The sequence below is a fragment of the Heptranchias perlo genome, chromosome 28 (assembly GCF_035084215.1).
Source record: "Heptranchias perlo isolate sHepPer1 chromosome 28, sHepPer1.hap1, whole genome shotgun sequence".
Lineage (NCBI taxonomy): Eukaryota > Metazoa > Chordata > Chondrichthyes > Hexanchiformes > Hexanchidae > Heptranchias > Heptranchias perlo.
This window is the reverse complement of record NC_090352.1, coordinates 9,011,788-9,036,842: the sequence shown is the minus strand read 5'-3', so window position 1 is coordinate 9,036,842 and position 25,055 is coordinate 9,011,788. Positions and strand designations below refer to the sequence as shown.

Below are 25,055 nucleotides of genomic sequence, written 5' to 3'. Positions count from 1 at the left end.
GAGACTAGAGTGGATCCAGCTCAGATCGGTGGGATAATAGTCTTCACTCTCTGGCAGCTGAAATGAGATATGGAACATCCCAATCCTGTTCCCAGTGTGTTGGAGTCTATACCATAAATCCACTCAGAGTGACTTGGCCATCTAATTCAGACATTCTGTCTAGTGTGGGAAATGGGAATACCACATTGGCACACTATGGGTGCTCTTGGGTTTGGGCATTAACACAATTTCAAGGCAATTTTATTCACACATACATAGAAGTTAAAATACGGAAACAGACCATTCGGCCCAACTAGTCCGTGTCGGCATTTACCCTCCACACCAGCAAATGGTTCTAATCACATTTGCCTGCCCTGCTCTGTCTGAAGATGCAGTTGGACTGCTTCACCGTGACTCCTCGCCAACGCTCGGGAAGGCTGCACCTCTCTCACGAGGCAATAACTGAGTCATGCCAGCTGTCAGACAGCTTTGGGCACAGCTCAGAGGGGAGGCCTTTAACTGACTAGGGTCCGAGCTCACTGTAAAGTGAGTCCCTCTTAGGCAACAGACTCAGTTCACCCGCTGATAGTCATCTTTCCTGCACAAATTCCAAGGCTGGAGATCATTCTGCTAATCTTCAGGCAGGCATTCCCTCTCTGTCCTGCCCCATATCATTTACGATCATTGACAAGAATGTCTCACTGACAACAAATCTGACATCCTTCCTACTGTTTCAGGCTCCTCTTGGTGCCTACTCTTTTGTGCCTTTTCAGTCTTATTCTCCTGGTTCTCCTACACTGACAAGAGGTCCCGTAGTCATTGGCTGATCATTTGCAGCAGGAGCCTTGGGGGGTGGAATTTCCTTGTCTTTGGTTGTGGGCCACCACTCCTGCTCCTCCTGGCTCCACAGCAACAATTTAAAAAAAAAATGTACCTGTCGGTGGTGCCAGCCGCAACGGCCATTGAAGGACCCTGAGCGGGAGAGGCTGGGCACCTGTTCTGGCCCCAGAGGGATCCTTATACAGACGTTTGGCCCCTCATTAACACATGCAATGGGCCTGACACCTGTTTCGCCTAAAATAAATGGGCCCGACGAATTTTGCAGTGGTCCGAATGCACGTGAAGATTGGGAGCAGGCCGTCCCACTGCTAAATTTGTCACTGTTGCTCCCATTGTACAACCGAAAATTTGGCGCAACATATAGCACATTTTACCCCGTCATTTTCTTTCTACCTCATTCTTTCCTTGGACTTCAAAATTGTGAAACTCCTTGGGGGCAAGAACATAAGAAATAGGAGCAGCAGTAGGCCATACTGCCCCTCGAGCCTACTCCACCATTCAATCAGATCATGGCTGATCTTCAACCTCAACTCCACTTCCCTGTCCAATCCCCATATTCTTTGATTCCCTTAGAGTCCAAAAATCTATCCATCTCAGCCTTGAATATAATCAACGACTCAGCATCCACAGCCCTCTGGGGTAGAGAATTCCAAAGATTCACAACCCTCTGAGTGAAGAAATTCCTCCTCATCTCAGTCTTGAATGGCCGACCTCTTATCCTGCGACTATGCCCCCTAGTTCTAGACTCTCCAGCCAGGGGAAACAATCTCTCAACATCTACCCTGTCAACTCCATTCAGAATCTTATATGTTTCAATGAGATCACTTCTCATTCTTCTAAACTCCAGAGAGTATAGGCCCATTCTACTCAATCTCTCCTCATAGGACAACCCTCTCATCCCAGGAATTAATCTAGTGAACTTTTGTTGTACCGCTTCCAAGGCAAGTATATCCTTCCTTAAATAAGGAGACCAAAACTGTACACAGTACTCCAGGTGAGGTCTCACTAAAGCCCTGTACAACTGTAGTAAGACTTCCTTACTCTTGTACTCCAACCCCCTTGCAATAAAGGCCAACATGCCATTTGCTTTCCTAATTGCCTGCTGTACCTGCATACTAACTTTTTATGTTTCTTGTATGAGGACACCCAAGTCTCTCTGAACACCAACATTTAATAGTTTCTCACCATTTAAAACATATTCTGTTTTTCTATTCTTCCTACCAAAGTGAATAACCATTTCCCTACATTATACTCCATCTGCCACCTTCTTGCCCACTCACTTATCCTCTCTATATCCCTTTGCAGACTTTGTGTCCTCCTCACAGCTTACTTTCCCACCTAGCTTTGTATTGTCAGCAAACTTGGATACATTACACTTGCTCCCTTCATCTAAGTCATTAATATAGATTGTCAATAGCTGAGGCCCCAGCACCGATCCTTGCAGCACCCCTCTAGTTACAGCCTGCAAACCTGAAAATGACCCGTTTATCCTTACTCTCTGTTTTCTGTCCTTTAACCATTCTCTATCCATGCTAATATATTACCCCCAACCCCATGAGCCCTTACCTTGTGTAACAGCCTTTTATGTGGCACCTTTTCGAATGCCTTTTGAAAATCTAAATGTACTACATCCACTGGTTCCCCTTTATCTATCCTGCCAGTTACATCCTCAAAAAACTCTAATAAATTTGTCAAACACGATTTCCCTTTCATAAAACTATGTTGACTCTGATTTAGACTTAAATGTAGGGGGCATGATTAAGAACTTTGCAGATGATACAAAAATTGGCCGTGTGGTTGATAGTGAGGAGGAAAGCTGTAGACTGCAGCAAGATATCAATGGACTGGTCAGGTGGGCAGAAAAGTGGCAAATGGAATTCAATCCGGAGAAGTGTGAGGTAATGCATTTGGGGAGGGCAATCAAGGCAAGGGAATACACAATAAATGGGAGGATACTGAGAGGTGTAGAGGAAGTGAAGATCCTTGGAGTGCATGTCCACAGATCCCTGAAGGTAGCAGGACATGTAGATAAGGTGGTTAAGAAGGCATATGGAATACTTTCCTTTATTAGAATATAAGAGCGGGGAGGTTATGCTGGAACTGTATAAAACACTGGTTAGGCCACAGCTTGAGTACTGCGTACAGTTCTGGTCACCTCATTACAGGAAAGATGTGATTGCACTAGAGAGGGTACAGAGGAGATTTACGAGAATGTTGCCAAGACTGGAGAATTTTAGCTGTGAGGAAAGATTGGATAGGCTGGGGTTGTTCTCTTTGGAACAGAGGAGGCTGAGGGGTGATTTGATTGAGGTGTACAAAATTATGAGGGACCTAGATAGAGTGGATAGGAAGGATCTATTACCCTTAGCAGAGAGGTCAATAACCAGGGGGCATAGATTTAAAGTGATTGTCAGGAGGATTAGAGGGGAGCTGAGGCAAATTTTTTTCACCCAGAGGGTGTTGGGAGTCTGGAACTCACTGACTGAAAAGGTGGTAGAGGCAGAAACCCTCAACTTATTTAAAAAGTACCTGGATGTGTACCTGAAGTATCGTGACCGACAGGGTTATGGATCGAGTGCTGGAAAGTGGGATTAGGCTGGGTGGCTCATTTTTGGGCGGCGCGAACATGATGGGCCAAATGGCCTCCTTCTGTGCTGTAAATCTGTGCCGTAAATCTTCTATGATTCAATGATTTTCTAAGTGCCCTGTTACCACTTCCTTAATAATGGATTCCAGCATTTTCCTGATGACCAATGTCAGGCTAACTGGCCTGTAGTTCCCTGTTTTCTCTCTCCCTCCCTCCTTGAATAGCAGGGTAACATTGGCCACCTTCCAGTCCACTGGGACCGTTCCAGAATCTAGAGAATTTTGGAAGATCATAACCAATGTATCAGCTATCTCTGCAGCCTCCTCTTTTAGAACCCTAGGATGTAGGCCATCATGTCCAGGGGATTTGTCAGCTTTTAGTCCCATTAGTTTATCCAGTACTTTTTCTTTAGTGATATTAATAGTTTTAAGTTCCTCACTCTCATTTATGCTTTGGTTCCCCATTATTTTGGTATGCTTTTTGTGTTTTCTACTGTGAAGCCAGTTACAAAATATCTGTTTAACGCATCTGCCATTTCCTGATTCCCCATTATAATTTCTCCTATCTCAGCCTCTAAGGGACCAACGTTTACTTTTGCTACTCTCTTCCTTTTTACATACTTGTAGAAGCTCTTACAATCTGTTTTTATATTTCTGTTAATTTACTTTCATATTCCATTTTCTCCTTTATCAATTTTTTGGTGGTCCTTTGTTGGTTTCTAAAACTCTCCCAATCCCCAGGCTTATTACTCTTCTTGGCAACATTATAGGCCTCTTCTTTCAATCTAATACTCTCCTTAACTTCTTTAGTTAGCCACGGGTGGATCACTTTTCCCGTGGAGTTTTTATTTCTCAATGGAATGTATACTTGTTGAGAATATTGAAATATTTCTTTAAATGTTTGCCATTGCTTTTCAACTGTGAAACTTTTTAATTTAATTTCCCAATCTACCTTTGACAACTCGCTCCTCATACCTCTGTAATTGGCTTTATTTAAGTTTAAGACTCTAGTTTCTGACTGAAGTACGTTACTTTCAAACTTGACGTGAAATTCTATCATATTATGATCATTCTTCCCCAGAGGTTCTTTAACCATGCGATTACTAATTAACCCTATCTCATTACATAATACAAGATCTAAAATAGCTTGTTCCCTGGTTGGTTCCATGACGTATTGCTCTAGGAAACCGTTACAAATACATTCCATGAACTCATCTTCCAAACTACCTTTGCCCATTTGATTTGCCCAGTCTATATGCAGATTAAAGTCCCCCATGATTACTGCATTTCCTTTGTTACAAGGTCCCATTATTTCATGATTAATACTCTGTCCAACAGTATTGCTACTGTTAGGGGGCCTATAAACTACTCCCACCCTGGCTGATTCTACTTCCTGATCTTCCGAGCCAAGATCCTTCCTCACCACTGTCCTTATGTCATCCTCTATTATTAGGGCTACACCCCCTCATTTTCCATTCTGCCTGTCTTTTCTAAATGTCATGTACCCTGGAATATTTAGTTCCCAACCTTGGCAACAATTTTAACCTAACCTGCCCGTCGGGAAACTGACGGGATCGGGTGCAATGCTGATTTTACACCCCGCCCGATTTTACTCTCCATTGAACTCAGTGGAGAGTGGTACTGGGCAGGGTGTAAAACGGGCTTTCCACCTGATCCAATGGGTTTCCCGCCCGGCGAGTTAGGTTAAAATTACTCCCCTTGTGTCCCTCAGTCCTTCCTTTCTACACTCTACAGGCTTTTAAACCCCACGATTACCATCATCTAATTGCCACTATTCTGATTGACTCTGGCTCCTACTCTCTCCTACCCTGACGATATGATCAATGACCCAGGTTTTGTGTTAATCAGATTCTATCTAACTGTACATCCAAATCTATAATGAATAATAAATGAAGTCTCCCATATACCGGCTCTCCCTATTCGTCCCAGTACGAACTATCTAACCACATGATCTAATATCCAATGGGTTACAAGGTATAACAACAACATCTTGCATTTATATAATGCTTTTAACATGGGAAAACATCCCAAAAGTATAATCAGATAACATTTGATACCAAGCCAAAGGAGATATTTGGAGGGGTGACTAAAACCTTAGTCAAAGAGGTAGGTTTTAAGGAGGGTCTCAGGAGGAGAGGTGGAGTGGCGGAGAGGTTTAGGAAGCAAATTCCAGAGCTTAGGGTCTAGACGGCTGCAGGGAAGGCCCTCAGTGATGGGGCAAAGGAAGTGGGGATTGTGTAAAAGGCCAATAATTAATAAATCTTTAAAATGAAAGCATAAGAAACCATCCTGGGCTCCCATATTCTACACTACTTAAATAATGCAACACTATCCCATTAAATGTTTGTCATTTATCTTGCTCATCCCTTCGTGGGCCCAAAACTCCACACACTCCTCCACTGGGAGAATGTGTTCTCAATGTGACATATTACCTTCACGTGCTTTCATTGGGGTGGTAACATCACTCTTCCCTTTGCATTCCAAGTATTTTTCTCTATGAAGAAATAAGAAAACTGTTACATTAATAAACTGTTACATTAATAAACTGTTACATTAAGTAACAAAGTGTTAGACTAAATAACAAAGTGTTACATTAAATAATAAGCAAACTGTCACATTAGACCATTCAACAGACAGACATACTCATTACACATTTACATTTTTTTATATGCTACAAATCAGTGGTTATGTTACTGGACTAGTAATCCAGGGAATATCAATTCAATCCCACCATGGCAGTTTGAGAATTCGGATTCAGTTTAAAAAATCTGGAAATAAAAAAGTAAGATCAGTAAAAGTGACCATGCATTTATGGGATTGTTGTAAAAACCCAATGGTTCACTAATGCCCATTAGAGAAGGAAACCTGCCATCCTTACCTGGTCTGGCCTGTCTATGAATCCAGTCCCACACCAACATGGTTGACCCTTAACTGCCTGCTGAAGTGACCTAGCAAACCATTACCAGCAGTTCAAGAAGATGGCCCACCACCACCTTCTCCGGGCAACCAGGGATGGGCAATAAATGCCAGCTTTGCCAGCGATGCCCATATCAAGAGAATGAATTAAAAAAATCATAAAAGTTGACAGTGTAGGTACGTTGCTCTTGCTGAAACAATGGGCTCAATTATAGGGAGTCCTGCTTTCCACCACCCACTCACCAGAGTCACATCTTATACAGTTTGGTGCGAGCGAGTCAGTATTTTAACCTCAGTATTTCTGCAGTGTGGTCGCACAGTGAGTGGTGATCCAGCACACTTACCATCCAGCAGTAGGACATGGGCATATGCCAATCAGTCCCCACATGCCAACTTCCCAATCCTGCCAATCGTTGTTGGGTAGAGGCTCTGTGTTTCTTCACAGGAGGTAAGAGAACATCAGCCAGTGAGTTTGATCACCCAGCCTGGGCAGCAACTGCCCGTTTCCAAGTGGTTGGCTCAAAGTGACCCTGGCATAGGCTTGGGAAGAAGTTGTCCAATCACTCCCTTGGGTGAAGGATGCCATGTGGCACAGGAAGACCTAACAGAAGGCTGATGGTCAAGGTGCACTAAAAGGTGCTAATCCATCACATTTGCTGTTTCATTAGATACTCACGTTAATGAATCCTTGGCTGCAAGCAGCTGCCTGTAAATCAGATGGGATTCTAAATCGGGGTTAAGTGGATCGTTCCAGTCCTGGAGTGTCACACCAAAGTGGGTTTTGTCACATCCTGGAGCTGTCAAACAGTAAATACATGGACAGAGTCACCTCCTGCTCAGGAATTTCTCCGACTGTCTCCAAATCATTTCACTTACAGAAGTTCAGTGAAATTATAGTGAGAATTTTTTGCTCTACAATGTCAGTACATTTCTGATGATAATGGAAGGCTTTCTGGGGGTTAAAACTTTTTATCCGTTATTGGTAGATTGTTAAAGCCAGAGAGGTGATGCAAAGCCAGAGAAGTGCTGTGAGCTGCAAATGTGTTGAGTTGGGGAGGTTTTCACCAATAGTAGTTTATAGCTCAGATAATTCCATTAACAGGAGGGAATGCAATGGTAAGGCTGGTGCTTGTGGTGAGGAATATTTTGTCGAAAACTTAATTACCTATTATACACAATGCATTAACTCCAAACACTTAATTCAGACAAGTAAGAATTTATTAAGAAACTTGTACAAGTTGGAAGTGTACCTCAATCAAGGGTTGAGACTACGACTTCAATTCGAACAAAGGAAGCGGTTATCTTTTATACACTTAATTCAGTAATGTCTGTCTATCATTGAATATGGGCGTACATGTACACTCTCAGTGGTCAAGTGGTTAGTCAATCAAAAATAGGGAACCCACCCTCTGGACTCCATAGCTCATTCCTGCTTTGGCACGTAGGCTTTACAGGCATGAGAGAACACTACCTCCCTAATTTCCAAGCTGGTTAATCAGTAAGGCTGAAGTCAGAATCAAGGCTACATGGCCTCTCAAGAAGCTGTATTCTCATTATATTATAAGCCAGCAATATCCTTATCTACACGGGGGGAGGCCAGACAGTACCAAGCACCTGGACAGCCAACTTAATTATCAACGTACCAAGGACAATTGTGTCTTTCTGTGTGTGTGTGTGTGTGAAATTGTAACTACCCTATGTATGGGAGTCAAGGAGTTAACATTGGTCAAATACCCATCATGCTTTTCTCTTTTTATGGTCAAGTAACTGTTCATGTATTTCTACATTAATGTGGTCTTTATAGTTTTCCACAATTTAATCTCTTTTTACAGTGAATGTGGAAAATAGAGTGAGTTAATCAGTGAGCAGATGGGAGAATGAGGCAGGGAGACAGAGCGAGTGAGTGAATAAATGCGCGTGAGAGGTTGCACAAATGAGTAAGAGCACGTGAGAGTGAGGGAGAGAATGAGCGTGTGAATGAAGGCCAGTATATGAGGGACTGTGAGAGTAGGAAGTATGTTCAGGCATTGTTGGTTGCTGAGAAGCACAGTCAGACACTGATGAGTATTGTAGTATATAACCAGATACTATGGGTGTCAAAGGGAACAGTTCAATCCCAAAGGGAAAGGTAGGACACTGAATTTATCGGTATTGAAGGATACTGATCTGGATGGTTGGATAGTGCAGGGTTTGATGAGGTACTGGAGGATGGTTTGGCACCCTGAAAGCCACTGTAGGGCATTGTAGTCTATTATAGGATTTTGAACTGTATGATAAAATATTAAAACAAATGGTGCATTTTAGCTGAATATGGTTGGTAACTGAAGATTATTGTAGGGGCACCAGAAGATGCTGTTGAGTACAGAAACTAATGAAATATACTGTAGGATACTGGACAGTAAGCCAGGGTGCATTAGAGTACTGAAGGCCATGCTAGAGTGCTACAGAAGGGAGCAGTATGGTAGTAATGGATCCTCAAGGATACAGTAGGGTATTGTAGATTATTGCACCTATTCTAGGGTATTTTAGGGTACTGTAGGGGCTAAAAGGGTATTATAATATAGTCTATTATATGGATACAAAATGGGATGTGTAATTGTACAAGATATGGTAGCTATATATATACACACACAATCTGTAATATTTTAAAGGAGTGAGTAGGAAGAGACTGATTGTGGGATAGAAAGAATGAGAAATTGTGTAAGGAATTTTTTCCTTTTTTTCTCTGTTGCACCATCCTATGTAACCTTAGTATTTCTGCAGTGTGGTCACTGGTGATCCAGCACACTTACCATCGAGCAGTAGGACATGGGCATGTGCCAAACAGTCCCCACATGCCAGCTTCCCAATCCTGCCAATTGTTGATGGGTAGAGACTCGATGCTTCTTCACATGAGAGGGAATATCAGCAAGTGAGTCACCTCCAACCTGCCATTTCCATTCCTTTCTCTCCAAGGCCCCACTCCTGCCCCTCTACCCCACCCTTTCCTCTCCTATATCTCACTCCTGTCTCACTCTCTCCCAGTGTTTCAAATATCTGATTCCTGTCTCACTCACTCTCTCCCAGTGTTTCCTATCTCACGCCTATCTCACTCTCTCCCAGTGTTTCCTATCTCACTCTCTCCCAGTATTTCCTATCTCACTCCTGTCTCACTCTCTCCCAGTATTTCCTATCTCACTCTCTCCCAGTGTTTCCTATCTCACTCTCTCCCAGTGTTTCCTATCTCACGCCTATCTCACTCTCTCCCAGTGTTTCCTATCTCACGCCTATCTCACTCTCTCCCAGTGTTTCCTATCTCACTCCTGTCTCACTCTCTCCCAGTGTTTCCTATCTCACTCCTGTCTCACTCTCTCCCAGTGTTTCCTATCTCACTCCTGTCTCACTCTCTCCCAGTGTTTCCTATCTCACTCTTGTCTCACTCTCTCCCCGTGTTTCAAATGTCTCACTCTGTCTCTCTCTCTTTCATTATTTCTCTCTCCTACTTGCCATTTCTCAGTATCAGTCACAACACCACGTGTATTATAACAATTACAATTGGTTAAATACACTTGATAGAGCACTAAATTTGTAGGTAGTCGATTAAAACATAAGCATCATTTAGAAAAAAACAAATCACATGGAGTTCCTGTCTGAATAAAGGAGATTTGAGTCATTCTCTTGTGTGTCTGACATTTTTCATACATCACTAATAGGCTTGCCATAGATGTGATTTACATGAACGGTTTACAGTCTGCACGTTATTCAGAGACTGCATACAGTGAAATGGAGGAATTTAATTAATTTACATTGCAGGAAAACATTGTTTATGTCATTTATAGTCACTTGAAATGGGCAGCTCATTAATTTTGAATGAGTCTCTTTGTTCAGGAAGCTATCAGTGCAACGCATGGGGACCCTGGACAAACCCTTCACAGGGTACAAGTAACTGCAGTACCTGCTTTCTCCTTTTGGTGGCAGCAGCTCCACTTCTCCCCTTTAAACACGCCAGGATGGTAGGAGTTCAGCATTTGCTCATTGCTAACACAGTATTTCCTTAACGATGATAGCCACTGATTTAATTCATTCACATTCTAAGAATGAAATAAATTAATCAGTCAAAACCAATTTTAATTTTCAAGGGAAGGTGAAGAGGTTAAGGAGGTGCAATGAAACCCAGTTGTTAACAACTTTGTATCACATAAGCTACATATAAAACCCCACCAATTACTACACAGTAGAATCATACAATCTTAGAAAGGTTACAGCATGGAAGGAGGCTATTCGGCCCATCGAGTCCGCGCTGGGTCTATGCACGGCTCTAAGTTATCTTATAATCCTCAATAAGGGTTCCACAATAACTTAATTACCATATTCCTTTACATCATCATCCACTTATTACAGTCCTGTCAATGATGGGGAAACACCAGGAATTAGGTAGATTACTTGCAGAAAATAACATTTTGGGATACAGTATCTGAATAATTTGAGACATGACAAGTGGTAAGGCTTGGGAGGAACAGCTGACTTTGTTTCCCAAAGCTCTCCACCACTGGGGATTTCCTCACCACGTGTCTGGCTCTGTTGTAGACTAATTGATAGATTGGTTGCTATGATTAGTCAAAAACTCCATTATCATTGTATCATGTGACTACCAGGATGGTAGAAGGCGAACCAGATGGACCTTGGTCTTTTTTCATCTAGCAAGTCCTATGTTCCCAGGAGTGAGATTTACGATCAATGATTGAGGCAGAGACAGGTTCCACACATCAGAATGAGACATTAAAACAGGTTTCATTTTAAAACCAAATGAGCGATTTTCACTCTAAATGAGTGAGACTTGGCCGGTCTCTATAACAATATGTGGCCTTAGATCACGAACAGGAATGCAAGGATGTACAGGACTGGAACAGACCATCGACTAGTCTCAGAGTTAAACAAAAATACCATATTCTAACTCTAATTTGTTTCTTTCACCAAAAGCTACTAATTCCTTCTGTCTCCACTGTCTATCTGGGTGGTCTGTTCCTCATTCACTGCTCTCTGTGTGAAGTCGTTAAACCTGATTGGTCACCTTTCCTCCTCCAAGCTCCTCATTAGGGTCAATAATCCCCGGTAAGAATTCTTTAATAACAATTACCATGTTCATTTATAGAATAATCTTCCTGTTACAGATCTGTCAACATTGAGCAAAGACTAGGAGGGAGATTTATTGGCCCGGAGTTTGTTCTAAGCGGCAAACAAATGGCGCCCGCCACTCATTAGATTTAAACTTGCCCGCAAACGATCCACGGGCTTTAGTGCGGGAACTTCCTCTAATGGTGAGCTGCAAAGAAGTGCAGCGTCCTCTCCCGGGAATTTGTGAGCTGTGTGAGCGGGGAAAGGAGCTCGCTGTCCCCTCAACCAATCAGATTGAAGCATTCTTGACAGAGTCAGAACCAGGAAGTGAAAGCTACAACAGTAAATTCACCGTAAAATCAGTTAGAGAAAGCGAAATAAAGAGAGGGTAAGAAATATTGAATTAAAAGACAGAGATAAAAGAGAAACTTAATTTTTAGAAAAAATCTCCAACAATTAAAATCAGAAGGAATGAGACTCCACATTTTTAAAAGTTAATTTTCAGTGGCAGAGAGGTTGTTTGGCAGTCATTAAGACTTACCACGCCGTTAAAAGTTAGTTTAGCCCTCAAAAACCCAGCGTACCTTTTTCTGGAGAGATTAGTTTGTTTCCAGCTGGGCAATGCAGCAACTTGTGCTGGTTCATTCATTTCACCAGCTTTCAAACGAGCGGGGAATCTCATACAGCATCTTTGAGATTTTGCACGTTCAACTGTGCGTGTGTGCTCACCAGAAGTTGCTCTTCTATTTGCCCGTAAATAACCGTGAGCGCTGATCGGTTCTCCGTTATTTTTGGAGCAAATTCCAAGCCTTTATCTCTGAGAATCTTGAAAGGTCTCCCCTGAACCTTTCTTTCCCCGGTGTGATCATTCCTAGTTTCCTCAGTCTCTCTTCATACTTCAGGTGCCTAATCGTTGTTATCAGTTTAGTTGCCTCCTCTGTACCCTCTCCTACACAGGATGTCCCCACTGTAATACACTGACCAAAGTAATATACGGTGCTCCAGATGGGATTGAGCTCACTAGTACCCCTGGGGTTTATGTTCCGTTACTCTGGCTATTCACCCCTAAGATCTTCTTTGCCTTTTTTACTGCTGTCGCTGATTGCACGGATGCTTTCAATGACCTATCCCTAGATCCCCTTCTGTGTTGTGTCCTATAATCTCTTTATTCATCTTCCCCAATCTCAGACCTTGCACTAGTCCATCTGTCAGTCTCTCTGTTACTTGCAGCTTTCCCTCTCAATTTTATATCAGCAAATTTGGCTGTTTTTGTCCACACTTCCAAATCATTGTAAGCAGACTTATGAAATGGGCAGTTCATTCATTTTGAATGTTTGGGAGGGTCCCGAGATCGGGTAGTAGGGAGCCCAGGGCAGGGGAGGCGTAAACCTTCTTTGTGGGGCCTGGAGGAAAACCCCTGCTCCTCCTGGAAAATTTAATAAAGGGTTAAAAAAATGATCTCTTTAGGCCTCTGCTGGCCCCAACTCTCTTACCTGTCAGTTTCAACACAACGGCTTCCCCACTCAGGCCACTGGTGACATGAGCACAACCTGATCTGCATATTTAAAGAAGGACCCCGGTAGTTTCCAGCAGATGTCCTTCCCGCCTGCTCAGAAGAGCAGGTTAAAACTGAAGACAGCGGGAAGTCAGAGGGTAAGTCTCTCGGCCGATTCTAACTGCCCGCCCGTTTACCGCCAGGTGGGAAGGGTTAAAATCGCCCCTATGTTATTTTCCCTCTAATACAAGTGAAGGAATATTGTGTATATCTTATCCTTTAAGTTACAAAGCCTGTGTAAGTACTTGTTTTCATGTGTCAGGGGTGTTCTCGAGTTGCCAGCTCTCTGGGTCGAGGTCTGCCTTTCTGAAACTGTTGGTCAGCTTTTGCTAGAATGAGTCTCATGGAAGCCAAAAACGGAGAGAAAGACTGAATGATCAGCAAACAGTTCCAATATAAATGTGCTCAAGAATCAGGGAGTGGTTAACATTCTGTGTAGGCTTTCCTTAAAGGGCACATAGGACTTCACCCCACCATTGGCATCCGTGCCTTCAGCTGCCTAGGCCCTAAGTCCTGGAATTCCCTCCCTAAACCTCTCCGCCCCTTTAAATCTCGCTACTCCTTTAAGACGCTCCTTAAAGCCTACCTCTTTGGCCAAGCTTTTGATCACCTGTCCTAATGTCTCCTTAATGGCTCTGTGTCATTTTTTTTGTCTGATAACGCTCCTGTGAAGCGCCTTGGGATGTTTTCCTATGTTAAAGACGCTATATAAATGCAGGTTGTTGTTATTTACATACACGAGCTGTCCTATTAAATGGTTGACAGTGTGTCACCAAATAAAAAATAATTCTGATTAGGATGCAACCGTGACTTTTGTGCTGCTGGGCCAGCTGAACATTATGTATCATTAAAAATCAGATTTTACGTGAACAGAAGGGGGTTTCATATGCAGGAGCTGTGGGACACGCGATGTTTCTCATGCAGGAAGTGTTCCTTAAAGGGGCAGCCGCAGTTCCACATACCTTGCACTGTAAGTACATTATCTCAAATTGTCCTCTGCCGTCAGTTGAAATGATCTGCATGACGTACGAGCTGCCAAAACACTTCTCGTCGACTTTCTCTATTGCTCTGACCTTGGACAGTGGAATGAATGCGTTTTTCTGTAAAAGGGATCAAACGGTGCATTCAAAAAAGGTCACCTTGTTTGAGCTACGAGGCTGAGGTTTGCTGCATCTAACTGGGAAATACCTCTCAGAGAATCTGTGCGGGCCAGCTGAGGTGGGGAGTGCATCCAATAAAGAGTGGGCCATGGAACTTGCTGCCATTCAGAACTCATTTGCTCTTGGCTTTTAAAAAAGTATTCATTCTCCGAATCTGGGTGTCGCTGGCAAGGCTGTCATTTATTGCCCCTCCCTAGTTGCCCTTGAGAAGGTGGTGGTGAGCTGCCTTCTTGAACTGTTGCAGTCCGTGTGGTGAAGGTGCTCCCACAGTGCAGTTAGGTAGGGATTTTGACCCAGCGACGACTAAAGGAACAGTGATATAAGTCCAAGCCGGGATGGTGTGTGACTTGGAGGGAACTTGGAGGTGATGGTGTTCCCATGCACCTGCTGCCCTTGTCCTACTAGGTAGCAGGGGTCAAAGGTTTGGGTGGGTGTTTTGGACAGTCTCAAAGATATGCCTTCATCTCAGAGATGAACCATGCTGAGGGGCATGTTAGGAAGAGGGCACCTTTTTATGGATCTTCAATAGTGAGGAAGTTCAGTTTTGTATGTTCGGAGAATGTTACAGTGTTATAGAGAGGGTGTTATAGAGAGGGCGTTATAGAGAGGGTATGGCCTGACACATTGAGGTGAATTACACAGAGGTACATAGGGGGTTAAATTGGATAGGGCCGGAAACCGGCCGTGGTTATCGCGATCCACGATTAACCCGCGCCCAGTGCTTCTGTCGCAGGCAGGATGAATCATTTGTCCGGCCTGAGGACTTACCTTCTTGCAGCGTTAACACGAGGATTCAAGGAAATGTGCATTTTCCACCAGCAGGGGGAGCCCCAATCTCTTAAAGGGAGGATGTCTCTTAAAATCTCTTAAAGGTAGCCAGTATCTGTTATTTGCTAAAAATAACAGTCTGCTGTCTGTACGAAGTCTGAACAGAGATCAGACATCGCAAACGTAAAACATAGATGCAGGTCCCATCATTATGTTTACAAATTGTTGAGTTATGCTAAAACATTGAATAACGTTTGTGCACCACTAAATCCCACATCCTCCAATCTGCGCGCCAGACCTCACCAATCTGCTGGTCCGAGTAGTAACTATCTTATATTTATGACCTCTTGTTTTGGACTCCTCCACAAGTGGAAACATCTTCTCTACATCTACTCTGTCAAACCCTTTCATTATCTTAAAGGCCTCTATCAGGTCACCCCTCAGCCTTCTCTTTTCTAGAGAAAAGAGCCCCAGCCTGTTCAGCCTTTCCTGATAAGTATAATCTCTCAGTTCTGGTATCATCTTTGTGAATCTTTTTTGCACCTTCTCCAGTGCCTCTACATCCTTTTTATAATATGGAGACCAGAACTGTGCACAGTACTCCAAGTGTGGGCTAACCAAGGTTCTAATCAAGTTTTACATAATGCTGTGTATTATAGAAATGATGTGTAGCCAGGAGTCAGACAGTGTTCCAGTAAGAGGCTCCTTTAAAACAATATTAAAACTATTGAAAAAAAATCACATACCTTTGCATTTGACATTTTAGCATAACACAGTGCCTCACAATTTAAGCAAAAATAATGCTTTTTGAAGTGAGACGATGTTAGGATTCCCCTCTCCTTGGCTCTGTGCATTAATAAATATCCTTCTTTAATGGTTGATGTTGTTTGCAGCGTCACTCGTTTCTGGGATTCCAGCTCTGAAAAGAAGCAGGCACCAAAAGGACAGACTAGTGGATTTTGATTCATTAACTGCAGAGAAACACGTGCTCTCACTTCACTTCCCCTTTCCACTCTTTGCCTTTCTGCACTGTGGACCCTCTCGAACTGAGAGGGCAGACGAGTGACCTGCTCCCGGCTTCTGCCAACGCCACCGTATAACCCTCCACCAGGAGATGTGCGAGAGTCCTTCTCCTACTGCCTTTTCTTGTGGCAAAACACTATGGCCCCGAACGCCTGCATCTAAATCAGTGTGATGGCACCGTATGTAGAGCTTGTGTAGGGAAAATTGGAGTGGGAGCCAGTTCCCCCCTCCCGACCCCCCCTGTCTCATTTGCCGTACACAGGAGTTTCCATTGGTAATGGGGGCTAAACACCTGATGTCACTGGGACTGACAGGATGATGCAAGCAGGCTTACTTAGCGTGCCAGCATCTCAGCCTGGCGGACGTGGGGCCCACACATTTTGAAAAGGCTGGCATTTTTGCAAACGAGGCCCACTTTTGTCAGACATCTTCCTCAGACACCAGCTGCCTGGCTCCGCCGCTAATATTGCCCCCACCCCATCATCTCCGCCAGCAGCCTCCCATCGGCTTCAAACTTTTCGCCCCGACCCCAGGAACTTGGCGAGAGCAGGTTGACAAGCAGCCAGCAGCCCTGCTCCACCCCAATTACGGGACCCGTGGATTTTCAGGGGTCTGTTTGTACGATGGCTGTAGCCCCTCTAGCGATGTGATAACCAGTCTGATAGCACATCCTCACAAGGCTGCTTCTGTCACAATGCTCTCTTCTACTAGGGTCAAACTTGAGCTGTACAAGGGTGGAAAATGGTTAAAGGAGCATGTTTTTAACTGGTTTTTTGCCTCTCCCAGGAGATCACATGGTTTTGGGTGGGGCGGGGAGTGTATATATTGTGATCACAATTGTGTGGGACAGGCTGGATGGACCAGAGGGTCTTTTCCTGTCCGTCATTGTTCGTATGTGCGCATGTAACTGAGCCCTACAGCCTGATGCTATAGGTCCCCGGGGTTGATTCCTAACCTGTGCTGAGTTAGCTGATCTCAGCCATGATGCCAGTATTGACACTGCAATTGGCCTCAGTTGCCTTAGATGAGGGAGGGTAAAATCCACCCAGGGTCCATCTGATCGATCGTTACCCAGAGACTTTTGCTGGAATCATGTTTGTATCAGGTGAGGACTGGATTAGGTTATGATGCTTTCCATGGTTGAATAGCCAGATGGCGATCACTGTATTGGCACAAATATGAATATTGGCCATTCCGGGAGTTATCAGAAAGGGACCAGCCTGTGGAACTGTGGCACCAGAAGTCAATGCCTTCAGGAGAAATTAGCAGATTAAAGAGGGGACAGTGTCAGTGAATCCTAATAGGCCCAGGTCCCTGACTGTCACACTAGGCTGGATCATTTTTCAACTTTTCAGTTCATTGTAGTGTTGAAATAACCACCGTCATTATAATGTTAAAACCAGACCACACTGCGGTACCTTTAATGCAGGAACATTAACACTGCAGAACTACAACATTTGAAAACACAACTTCGGTTCAAAATTTGAAATAATTTAATTCTGTTTGCCTGATCTTAGAATCATAGAAAGGTTACAGCACGGAAGGAGGCCATTTGGCCCACTGAGTTTGTGCAGGCTCTATGCAAGAGCAATCCAGCTAGTCCCACTCCCCCGCCCTTTCCCCTCAAATTCTTTCCTTTCAAGTATTTATCCAGTTCCCTTTTGAAGGCCATGATTGAATCTGCCTCCACCACCCCCTCGGGCAGTGCATTCCAGATCCTAACCACTCGCTGTGTAAAAAAGTTTTTCCTCATGTCACCTTTGGTTCTTTTGCCAATCACCTTAAATCTATGTCCTCTGGTTCTTGACCCTTCCACCAATGGGAACAGTTTCTCTCTATCTACTCTGTCTAGACCCTTCATGATTTTGAATACCTCTATCAAATCTCCTCTCAACCTTCTCTGTTTCAAGGAGAACAACACCAGCTTCTCCAGTCTATCCACGTAACTAAAGTCTCTTATCCCTGGAATCATTCCAGTAAATCTTTTCTTCACCCTCTCTAAGGCCTTCACATCTTTCCTAAAGTGCGGTGCCCAGAACTGGACATAATACTCCAATTGTGGCCGAACCAGTGTTTTATAAAGTTTCAACATGACTTCCTTGCTTTTGTACTCTATGTCTCTATTTATAACGCCCAGGATTCCGCATAATTTTTTAACTGCTTTCTCAACCTGCCCTGCCACCTTCAATAATTTGTGTACATATACCTCCAACCCCCGATCTCTCTGTTCCTGTACCCCTTTTAGAATTGTGCCTTTTACTTTATATTGCCTCTCCTCATTCTTCCTACCGAAATATATCACCTCGCATTTTTCTGCCTTAAATTTCATCTGCCACGTCCGCCTATGCCACCAGCCTGTCTATATCCTCTTGAAGTCTATCACTATTCTCCTCACTACACTTCCAAGTTTTGTGTCATGCGTAAATTTGGAAATTATGCCCTGTACACTGAAGTCCAAGTCATTTATATCAAGAAAAGCAGTACCGACCCCTGGGGAACACCAGTGTACACCTCCCTCCAGTCCGAAAAACAACCATTCACCACTACTCTGTTTCCTGTTACTTAGCCAATTCATGCTGCTACTGCCCCTTTTATTCCACGGGCTTCAATCTTGATGACAAGCCTATTTTGCGGCACTTTATCAAATGCCTTTTGAAAGTCCATATACACCACATCAACTACATTGCCCTCATTGGCCCTCTGATACCTCATCAAGAAACTCTTATCAAGTTGGTTAAACACAAATAGCCTTTAACAAATCCGTGCTGGCTTTCCCTAATTAATCCACACTTGTCCACAATGTCCCCTCTTCCCTGTTTTCTCTCAATCCTATTTTGATTTTTCAAAAAAAACTTTAATTTGAATCCTGTTCTACCTCATCGACCGCAAGGAATCAGCCACGACTACCAGCGTTCCAACAGAATCACCGCACAGAACTGTGTGTATATATAACGTAGGGCACATTCTTCTTCATCTGCATCGAAGACTGTGAAATGTTAACCAAGATTAATCAGCCATCGTCTGGTTAGATTCCACCACTTGTTTAAACGCGCGATTACACAAAGATCACTTGTTTTCAGTCCGCATGTGTGACCTGAGCCTCCGGTCACTTGCCACTTTAATTCTCCATCCCACTCCCAATCTGACCTCCCTGTCCTTGGCCTCCTACACTGTTCCGATGATGCTCAACACAAGCTCTAGGAACAGCACCTCATCTTTCTATTAGACACTTTACAGCCTTCTGGCCTTAACATTAAGTTTAACAACTTTAGATCTTAGCCACCGCTCCCATTTTCTCGGACAGCAGACGCCGGTGATGGAGGATGGCTGCACCAGAGCCTCTGGGAGTGGAGGTGAGGGCTGGTGCTTGGGGTGGGGATCCCCTATTGGTACACGGCTGGCGGGGTGGTCCGCACCCCTGGGGTCTACCCACCTTTCTCCGCCACACTCCCGGTCCACGGGAGCCATCTCCGCTTTGTCAGATTTTCCATGCTTCCCTCCCTCTCTGCTGTTGCTATTTACACCTCCTCTGGACCCAGCTTTCGTTTCTTTACTTGTACCATTTTGCCTTGCACCTTTTGTCATTTAATCACTCCTGCCCTCCACTCTATCACAGACCTTCCCTTTTGTTCTTTCCTCCCCATTCCCCCTGCCCGGCACCACCCCATTTGTCTCGCTCTTGTATTTGCTTAAAAGCTGTTCATCTCTAACATCTTCGAGTTCTGATGAAAGGTCATCGATCTGAAATGTTAACTCTGTTTCTCTCTCCGCAGATGCTGTCTGACCTGCTGCGTGTTTTCCAGCATTTTCTGTTTTTATTTCAGATTTCCAGCATCTGCAGTATTTTGCTTTAGTTAGATCACACGAGGAGCCGTCGACATCCTCCGTACCCTTCCCCTCATCGTCATCTAACCATCGCAGGGCAGTTGGGATTGTTAACAGACTATGGGGTAATATAAAAAAAATTATTTAGCACTCCCAATGCAGGGCTTCGCAAAGCGGAAGGATATATCGGGTATTTGGGCACTGAAGCCCAGGCACCTGGTTTGTGGCGTGCTGTTGCCATGGTAAGTTGCTAAGATTCTGAGTGACCCTACTAATCACGCTATTATACTGTTTGATTGCTTAAGTTGTGATTAGTTATAATTCTTCCTCTAAATGGAAAATTAATCAGACGCCGTTTTTTGTTGGAAAATTGAAAGAATGGGCCCCATATCCAAACATCTCACACTATCCAATAGATCTATAAATACCAAACGAAGACAATAGGTAGTTGATTAGTCAACGCCAGTACCTGAGGATTGATTAATGCATTGTTTCAGTGAAATGCATCTTTACAGAGTTTGTGATTGTATTCACCTTCATCCTCCTCAATGTCAATTAGCTTGACGATGAAGTCTTTAAAGAACGTGACTCCGTGGAGAATATGGGGCTGCAGCGGTGCCATCCAGGTTTCCTTTCCCCGGGCTACGTTGGCATCCATGTTGCCAATACTTTGGATTGCCTACAAGACAGAAAATAGTACAGTCTGCTCTTCATGCCACTCGTTGTCAAAGGATGATGTAAAAAGAAAAAAAGAAAGATTGCATTTATATAGCACCATTTGCGACCTCAGGATGAGCCTAAGTGCTTTATAGCCAATGAAGTACTTTTTGAAGCGTAGTTGCTGTTGTAATGTAGGAAACGTGGCAGCCAATTTGCGCTCAGCAAGAGCCCACAAACAGCAATGTGATAATGACCAGATCATCTATTTTACTGCTGTTGGTAGAGGGATAAATACTCCCTTTCAACAGCACCACGTTTTGTTGGTGCTGGTACATGGTCTGTGTTTCCTGAGGATCTGGTTCTGATGTTCCCGTTCAAATCTGCAAAAGCTATTGCCACTGTTTTTGTCTTCTCACCATGTTTGTGCGCATTGTGCTTTTGTGCTCTGTACTTCTGGCACAAGAAGCGCTAACTGTGCTCGTCTTTTGACTTATTCAATGACAATGTCTCACCTTTTAATAGTTTGTTACCCTTTGTGTCTATTTAATGTGATGCACGGCCATGATGTACTTCATTTTCTATTTAAACAGAAGCAGTTGTTGTAGAAATATCTTCATTCCATAAATACTTACTGAGCCAATCAATTTTGACTGTGAAAATGTCCTCCAATGATGATTGTGTTTTTGATGTTATTATGGGATGTTTGCTGCATTTACGTTGTCTGTCTCATCCTCATTTTATACACGATATTTCCTTGGAGTGTAGCACATTTTCTGATTGTGGGCTGTTTATAGAATCATACAGCACAGTAACAGTCCATTCGGCCCATTGTGCCTGTGTCAGCTCTTTGACTAAGCTATCCAATTAGTCCCATCCCCCTCTCTTTCCCCATAGACCTGCACGTTTTTCCTTTTCAAGTATTTATCCAATTCCCGTTGAAAGTTAATATTGAATCTGCTTCCGCCACCCTTTCAGGCAGTGCATTCCAGATCATGACAACTCGCTGAGTAAAAAAATGTCTCCTTATCCCCCCGTCTGGTTCATTTGCCAATTGTCTTAAATCTGTGTCCTCTGGTTACTGACCCAGTCACCAGTGGAAACAGTTTGTTATTATCTACTCTATCACAACCCCTCATAATCCTGAACAATTCTATTAAATCTCCTCTTAACCTTCTCTGCTCTAAGGAGAACAATCCCAGCTTCTCCAGTCTCTCCACATTCAGGTGCTGTGCGGGGACAACTTTATGTTTATAGGCCAGGATTGGCAATACGGCAGAAACATTTCGGCCCATTTAATTGAACAGTCACCTTTCGATATGTTGATTACTTCCGTGGTTACAGAGAGTGTCAGTAAACATAAACAGGGAGAGCAGGGCCTGGATCTGACCAGAGTCAGGTAAACCAAATTCTCATGGAAAAACGCCTCTCCTTGTTAAGTGTGTCCTGGTGGTAAGACTATTGGGTGAATTTATTGGTCAGAGGGAGTCTGGGTTGGAGACGGCTACAATATTACATAGTTACAATTTTCAGGCAGGAGGAGACCATTGGTCCATCGGCTCAAACTTCCAACTTCCCACAAGATTATCTTGATGCATTTCTGAATCCAATAACCCTGAATCCTCTTTACTGACAGGAACCTTGGCAAGTTCCTTTTTGAACCCCATCACAGGTTTGTGTTCCACCAGCCTCGCTGGTGGTCTGTTCTACATTTAACTCCTTTGCACTGATATATCCAAACTCGTACCAAGTCCCAGTCACCCATCACCCCTGTGCTCGCTGACCTTCATTGGCTCTTGGTCCCCAAACGCCTGGATTTTAAAATTCTCAACATCGTGTTCAAATCCCTCCATGTCCTCAGCCCTCTGCATCTCTGTAACCTCCTCCAGCCCTACAACCCTTCGAGGTCTCTGCGTTCCTCCAATTCTGGCCTCTTGTATATCCCCGACTTCCTTCCCCTCAATATTGACGGCTGTGCCTTCAGCTGCCTAGGCCCTAAGCTCTGGAAACCTCTCCCTAAACTTTTCCACCTCCCTCTCCTCCTTTAAGACCCTCCATAAAACCTACCTCTTTGGCCAAGCTTTTTGGTCATCTGTCCTAATGTTTCCTTCTTTGGCTCGGTGTCAATTTTTGTCTGATAACGCTCCTGTGAAGTGCCTTGGGATGTTTTACTACATTAAAGGCGCTATATAAATGTAAGTTGTTTTAGCCCTATCTCTGATCCACAATCCCTCCTGATGGAATTAGTGAATTTACCCTCCCATCTTTAAACTGATAAAAATAATGCAGCTCCTAGTGCAAGTACTATGGTTCTTGCTGGTCTTTAATTGCACCATTTGCTGAGCTCAGGCCTGTACTGAGCACCCCAGGGTCAGTAATGAGTAAATAACGACGGCTGCCTATCGCCAGCCTGCTAAAACATACACGGCTTCTTTTTGTTTGACTTGTTACATGTGGTGCCAGGCATAAGGGAATTTCCTGGGAAATCAGAGCTTACTCGAATTTTGGCAAACGCTACAAGGTTTCAAGATCCAGGCCTTGAGTTTCCGCTAGCGGCGCAATCGGCAAATCGCGCCCAAAATGTGCCCAATGCTGTGCCCGTTTGGCCGAGGTGCAACTGCGCCCAAATTTCCGCACAAACTCAATAGCACAAGTCTGAACATGAAATCTCCCATGAATCATTCATTGAACGGACTTAAACGATCTCAGATACTTGGATGTAATGTAGTTATAGGACTAACTCACTTACGCCTAAAATTCTGTGATCTTTTGCGCTATTTGACTTGGATCTGCCCAGATTAATGCACTCCCGGTGAGCGTCACTCCCCGCCAGACATTCAGGGGCGGATCCCCTGCTCCCGGCGGGGAGTGATGCTCACCGGGAGCGCATTGCGGGCGCACAAGCTGCAACTTTCCATCCATTATATTCAAAGGACGCCTGGTGTTGCTTCCACCGAGATCGCAGGGTTGGCTCTGTAATTCCACGTCAAAAACATTTCTAAAAACAAAGACGCTTATTATTTTCTCCAGCAACTGCGTCATCTCGTGGATGCGCAGGGAAATGGAAGAAAAACAGAATTAACTCAGGAGTGAAGCAGCGGTGTGGTAATATCGATTCCCAGGACAGCTTACCTTGGCCAGAAGCAGCAAGGTCCTGCTGGTCCGTGCGTCTGCGTGTTTAGGACGTAGATAGAAGAGCTTGGGAGACATGATGGCCGGTGAGAAGAAGCGTAAGCACAGAAAGCTGGTGACTGCGACATACTTGATATTCTGTTCAGAAACCAAAAGGAGGATTAACAGGAGCGCAATATCTAGGGGTCAAGTGGCTCTTTGAAAGAGCTATCCAATTAGTCCCACTCACCCGCTCTTTCCCCATAGCCCTGCAAATTTCCCCTTTTCATGTATATATCCAATTCTATTTTGAAAGTTACTATTGAATCTGCTTCTTCTACCCTGTCAGGCAGTGCATTCTAGATCATAACAACTCGCTGCATAAAACACGGTACTGGGTTTAATTGCAGGAAGATTCATTAATTCAGCATTGAATTCATCAAATTTTTTTTAAAAATGCAAATTTTGGAATTCTGAAATAAAACCAGAGAATGCTGAGAACACACAGCAGACCAATAAACATCTGTAAAGAGCAAAAACCTATGCTATATTGCTTTGGGTACGCACGCTTCATCAAAATCAGGCATTTTAGTTACACTAGGAAAGGGGGAAAAAGAGCTATAGCTCCAGCTATCTGTTCCCTGACAGCTCAAATAACCAGTTATTGGTTTGGTGAAGGACTTCCTAAACATAACCATTTGTGACAGTGAATTAATTAATGAGGACTTCTTGAGTAGAACTGCTGGTATAATACTCATGTTTGTACACGTGATAGAATTCTAGTCAATGGGTGAAAACTTTAGCCCCAAGAATTGGAGTCCTCTGCTGTGGGCTGTATGGAACTTGCCGGGTGTGTGTGCTGACCAGTCCAGTAACAAGGAATGCAGGGAAGGCTTGAGACTGGCAGCATTAACGAGTTCCACTGCCACTTGAGTAATGAGTCATTTTTTCTAAAGCCCTGCTGTGGATTTCTTATTCCATTTGAAATTAAACTCAGAATTTTGTCGTACTTTTAACATACATATACTCAACCATAAAGATGGTGTACATATTTCACTATTTAACTGTGTTCTGAAGCAAAACCCCCAACCTGGCTGTTAATGTGTTCTTACTGTCTTTTCACTCACAGTGTGGACCTTCATAGTTTCAAGAGATCACTGTCAGAGGCCGATCGCTGATATTTCATCCAGTTTCACTGAGATATTTTTAATTTAAAAAAAATCAAATAGTAAAGAATCTTCTACTGGCATGTGAAACATTTTGTGATAAATTTGTCATCCAGCTTTCCTCTGCTCTGTTTTCAGGAGGGAGGAGTGGGAATTCAGCCAATGAATACATTATTATTAAAAAGTGAAAACAAGACGAATTGATGGCCGTTTTTTTTATGCTTTAGTTTTTTCCCTGATTCTGTTTTTCATCCCAGGTCCTAATGTGGCTGAGAAGATGGGCAACTGAGCCATCCCCAAATCACTACCAATGCCACTCTGAAACTAGCCTCCTGTTGATGGGCTGCCCCTCTG

At 43.7% G+C, this 25,055-nt stretch overlaps 1 protein-coding gene across 1 annotated transcript in view; it reads right to left on the bottom strand.

Moving 5' to 3' along the window:
- The window catches only part of rasa4 (RAS p21 protein activator 4), a 188,945-nt gene that overhangs the window by 5,419 nt on the left and 158,471 nt on the right, over positions 1–25,055 (bottom strand). The window contains exons 14-20 of the mRNA XM_068008013.1: positions 23,557–23,694; positions 20,302–20,446; positions 15,666–15,838; positions 13,954–14,091; positions 10,277–10,412; positions 7,019–7,139; positions 5,859–5,920 (exon numbers count right to left, since the gene is read on the bottom strand). Of these exons, the coding sequence (XP_067864114.1) occupies positions 5,859–5,920; positions 7,019–7,139; positions 10,277–10,412; positions 13,954–14,091; positions 15,666–15,838; positions 20,302–20,446; positions 23,557–23,694 (913 nt within the window). The remainder of the gene's footprint in view (positions 1–5,858; positions 5,921–7,018; positions 7,140–10,276; positions 10,413–13,953; positions 14,092–15,665; positions 15,839–20,301; positions 20,447–23,556; positions 23,695–25,055) is intronic.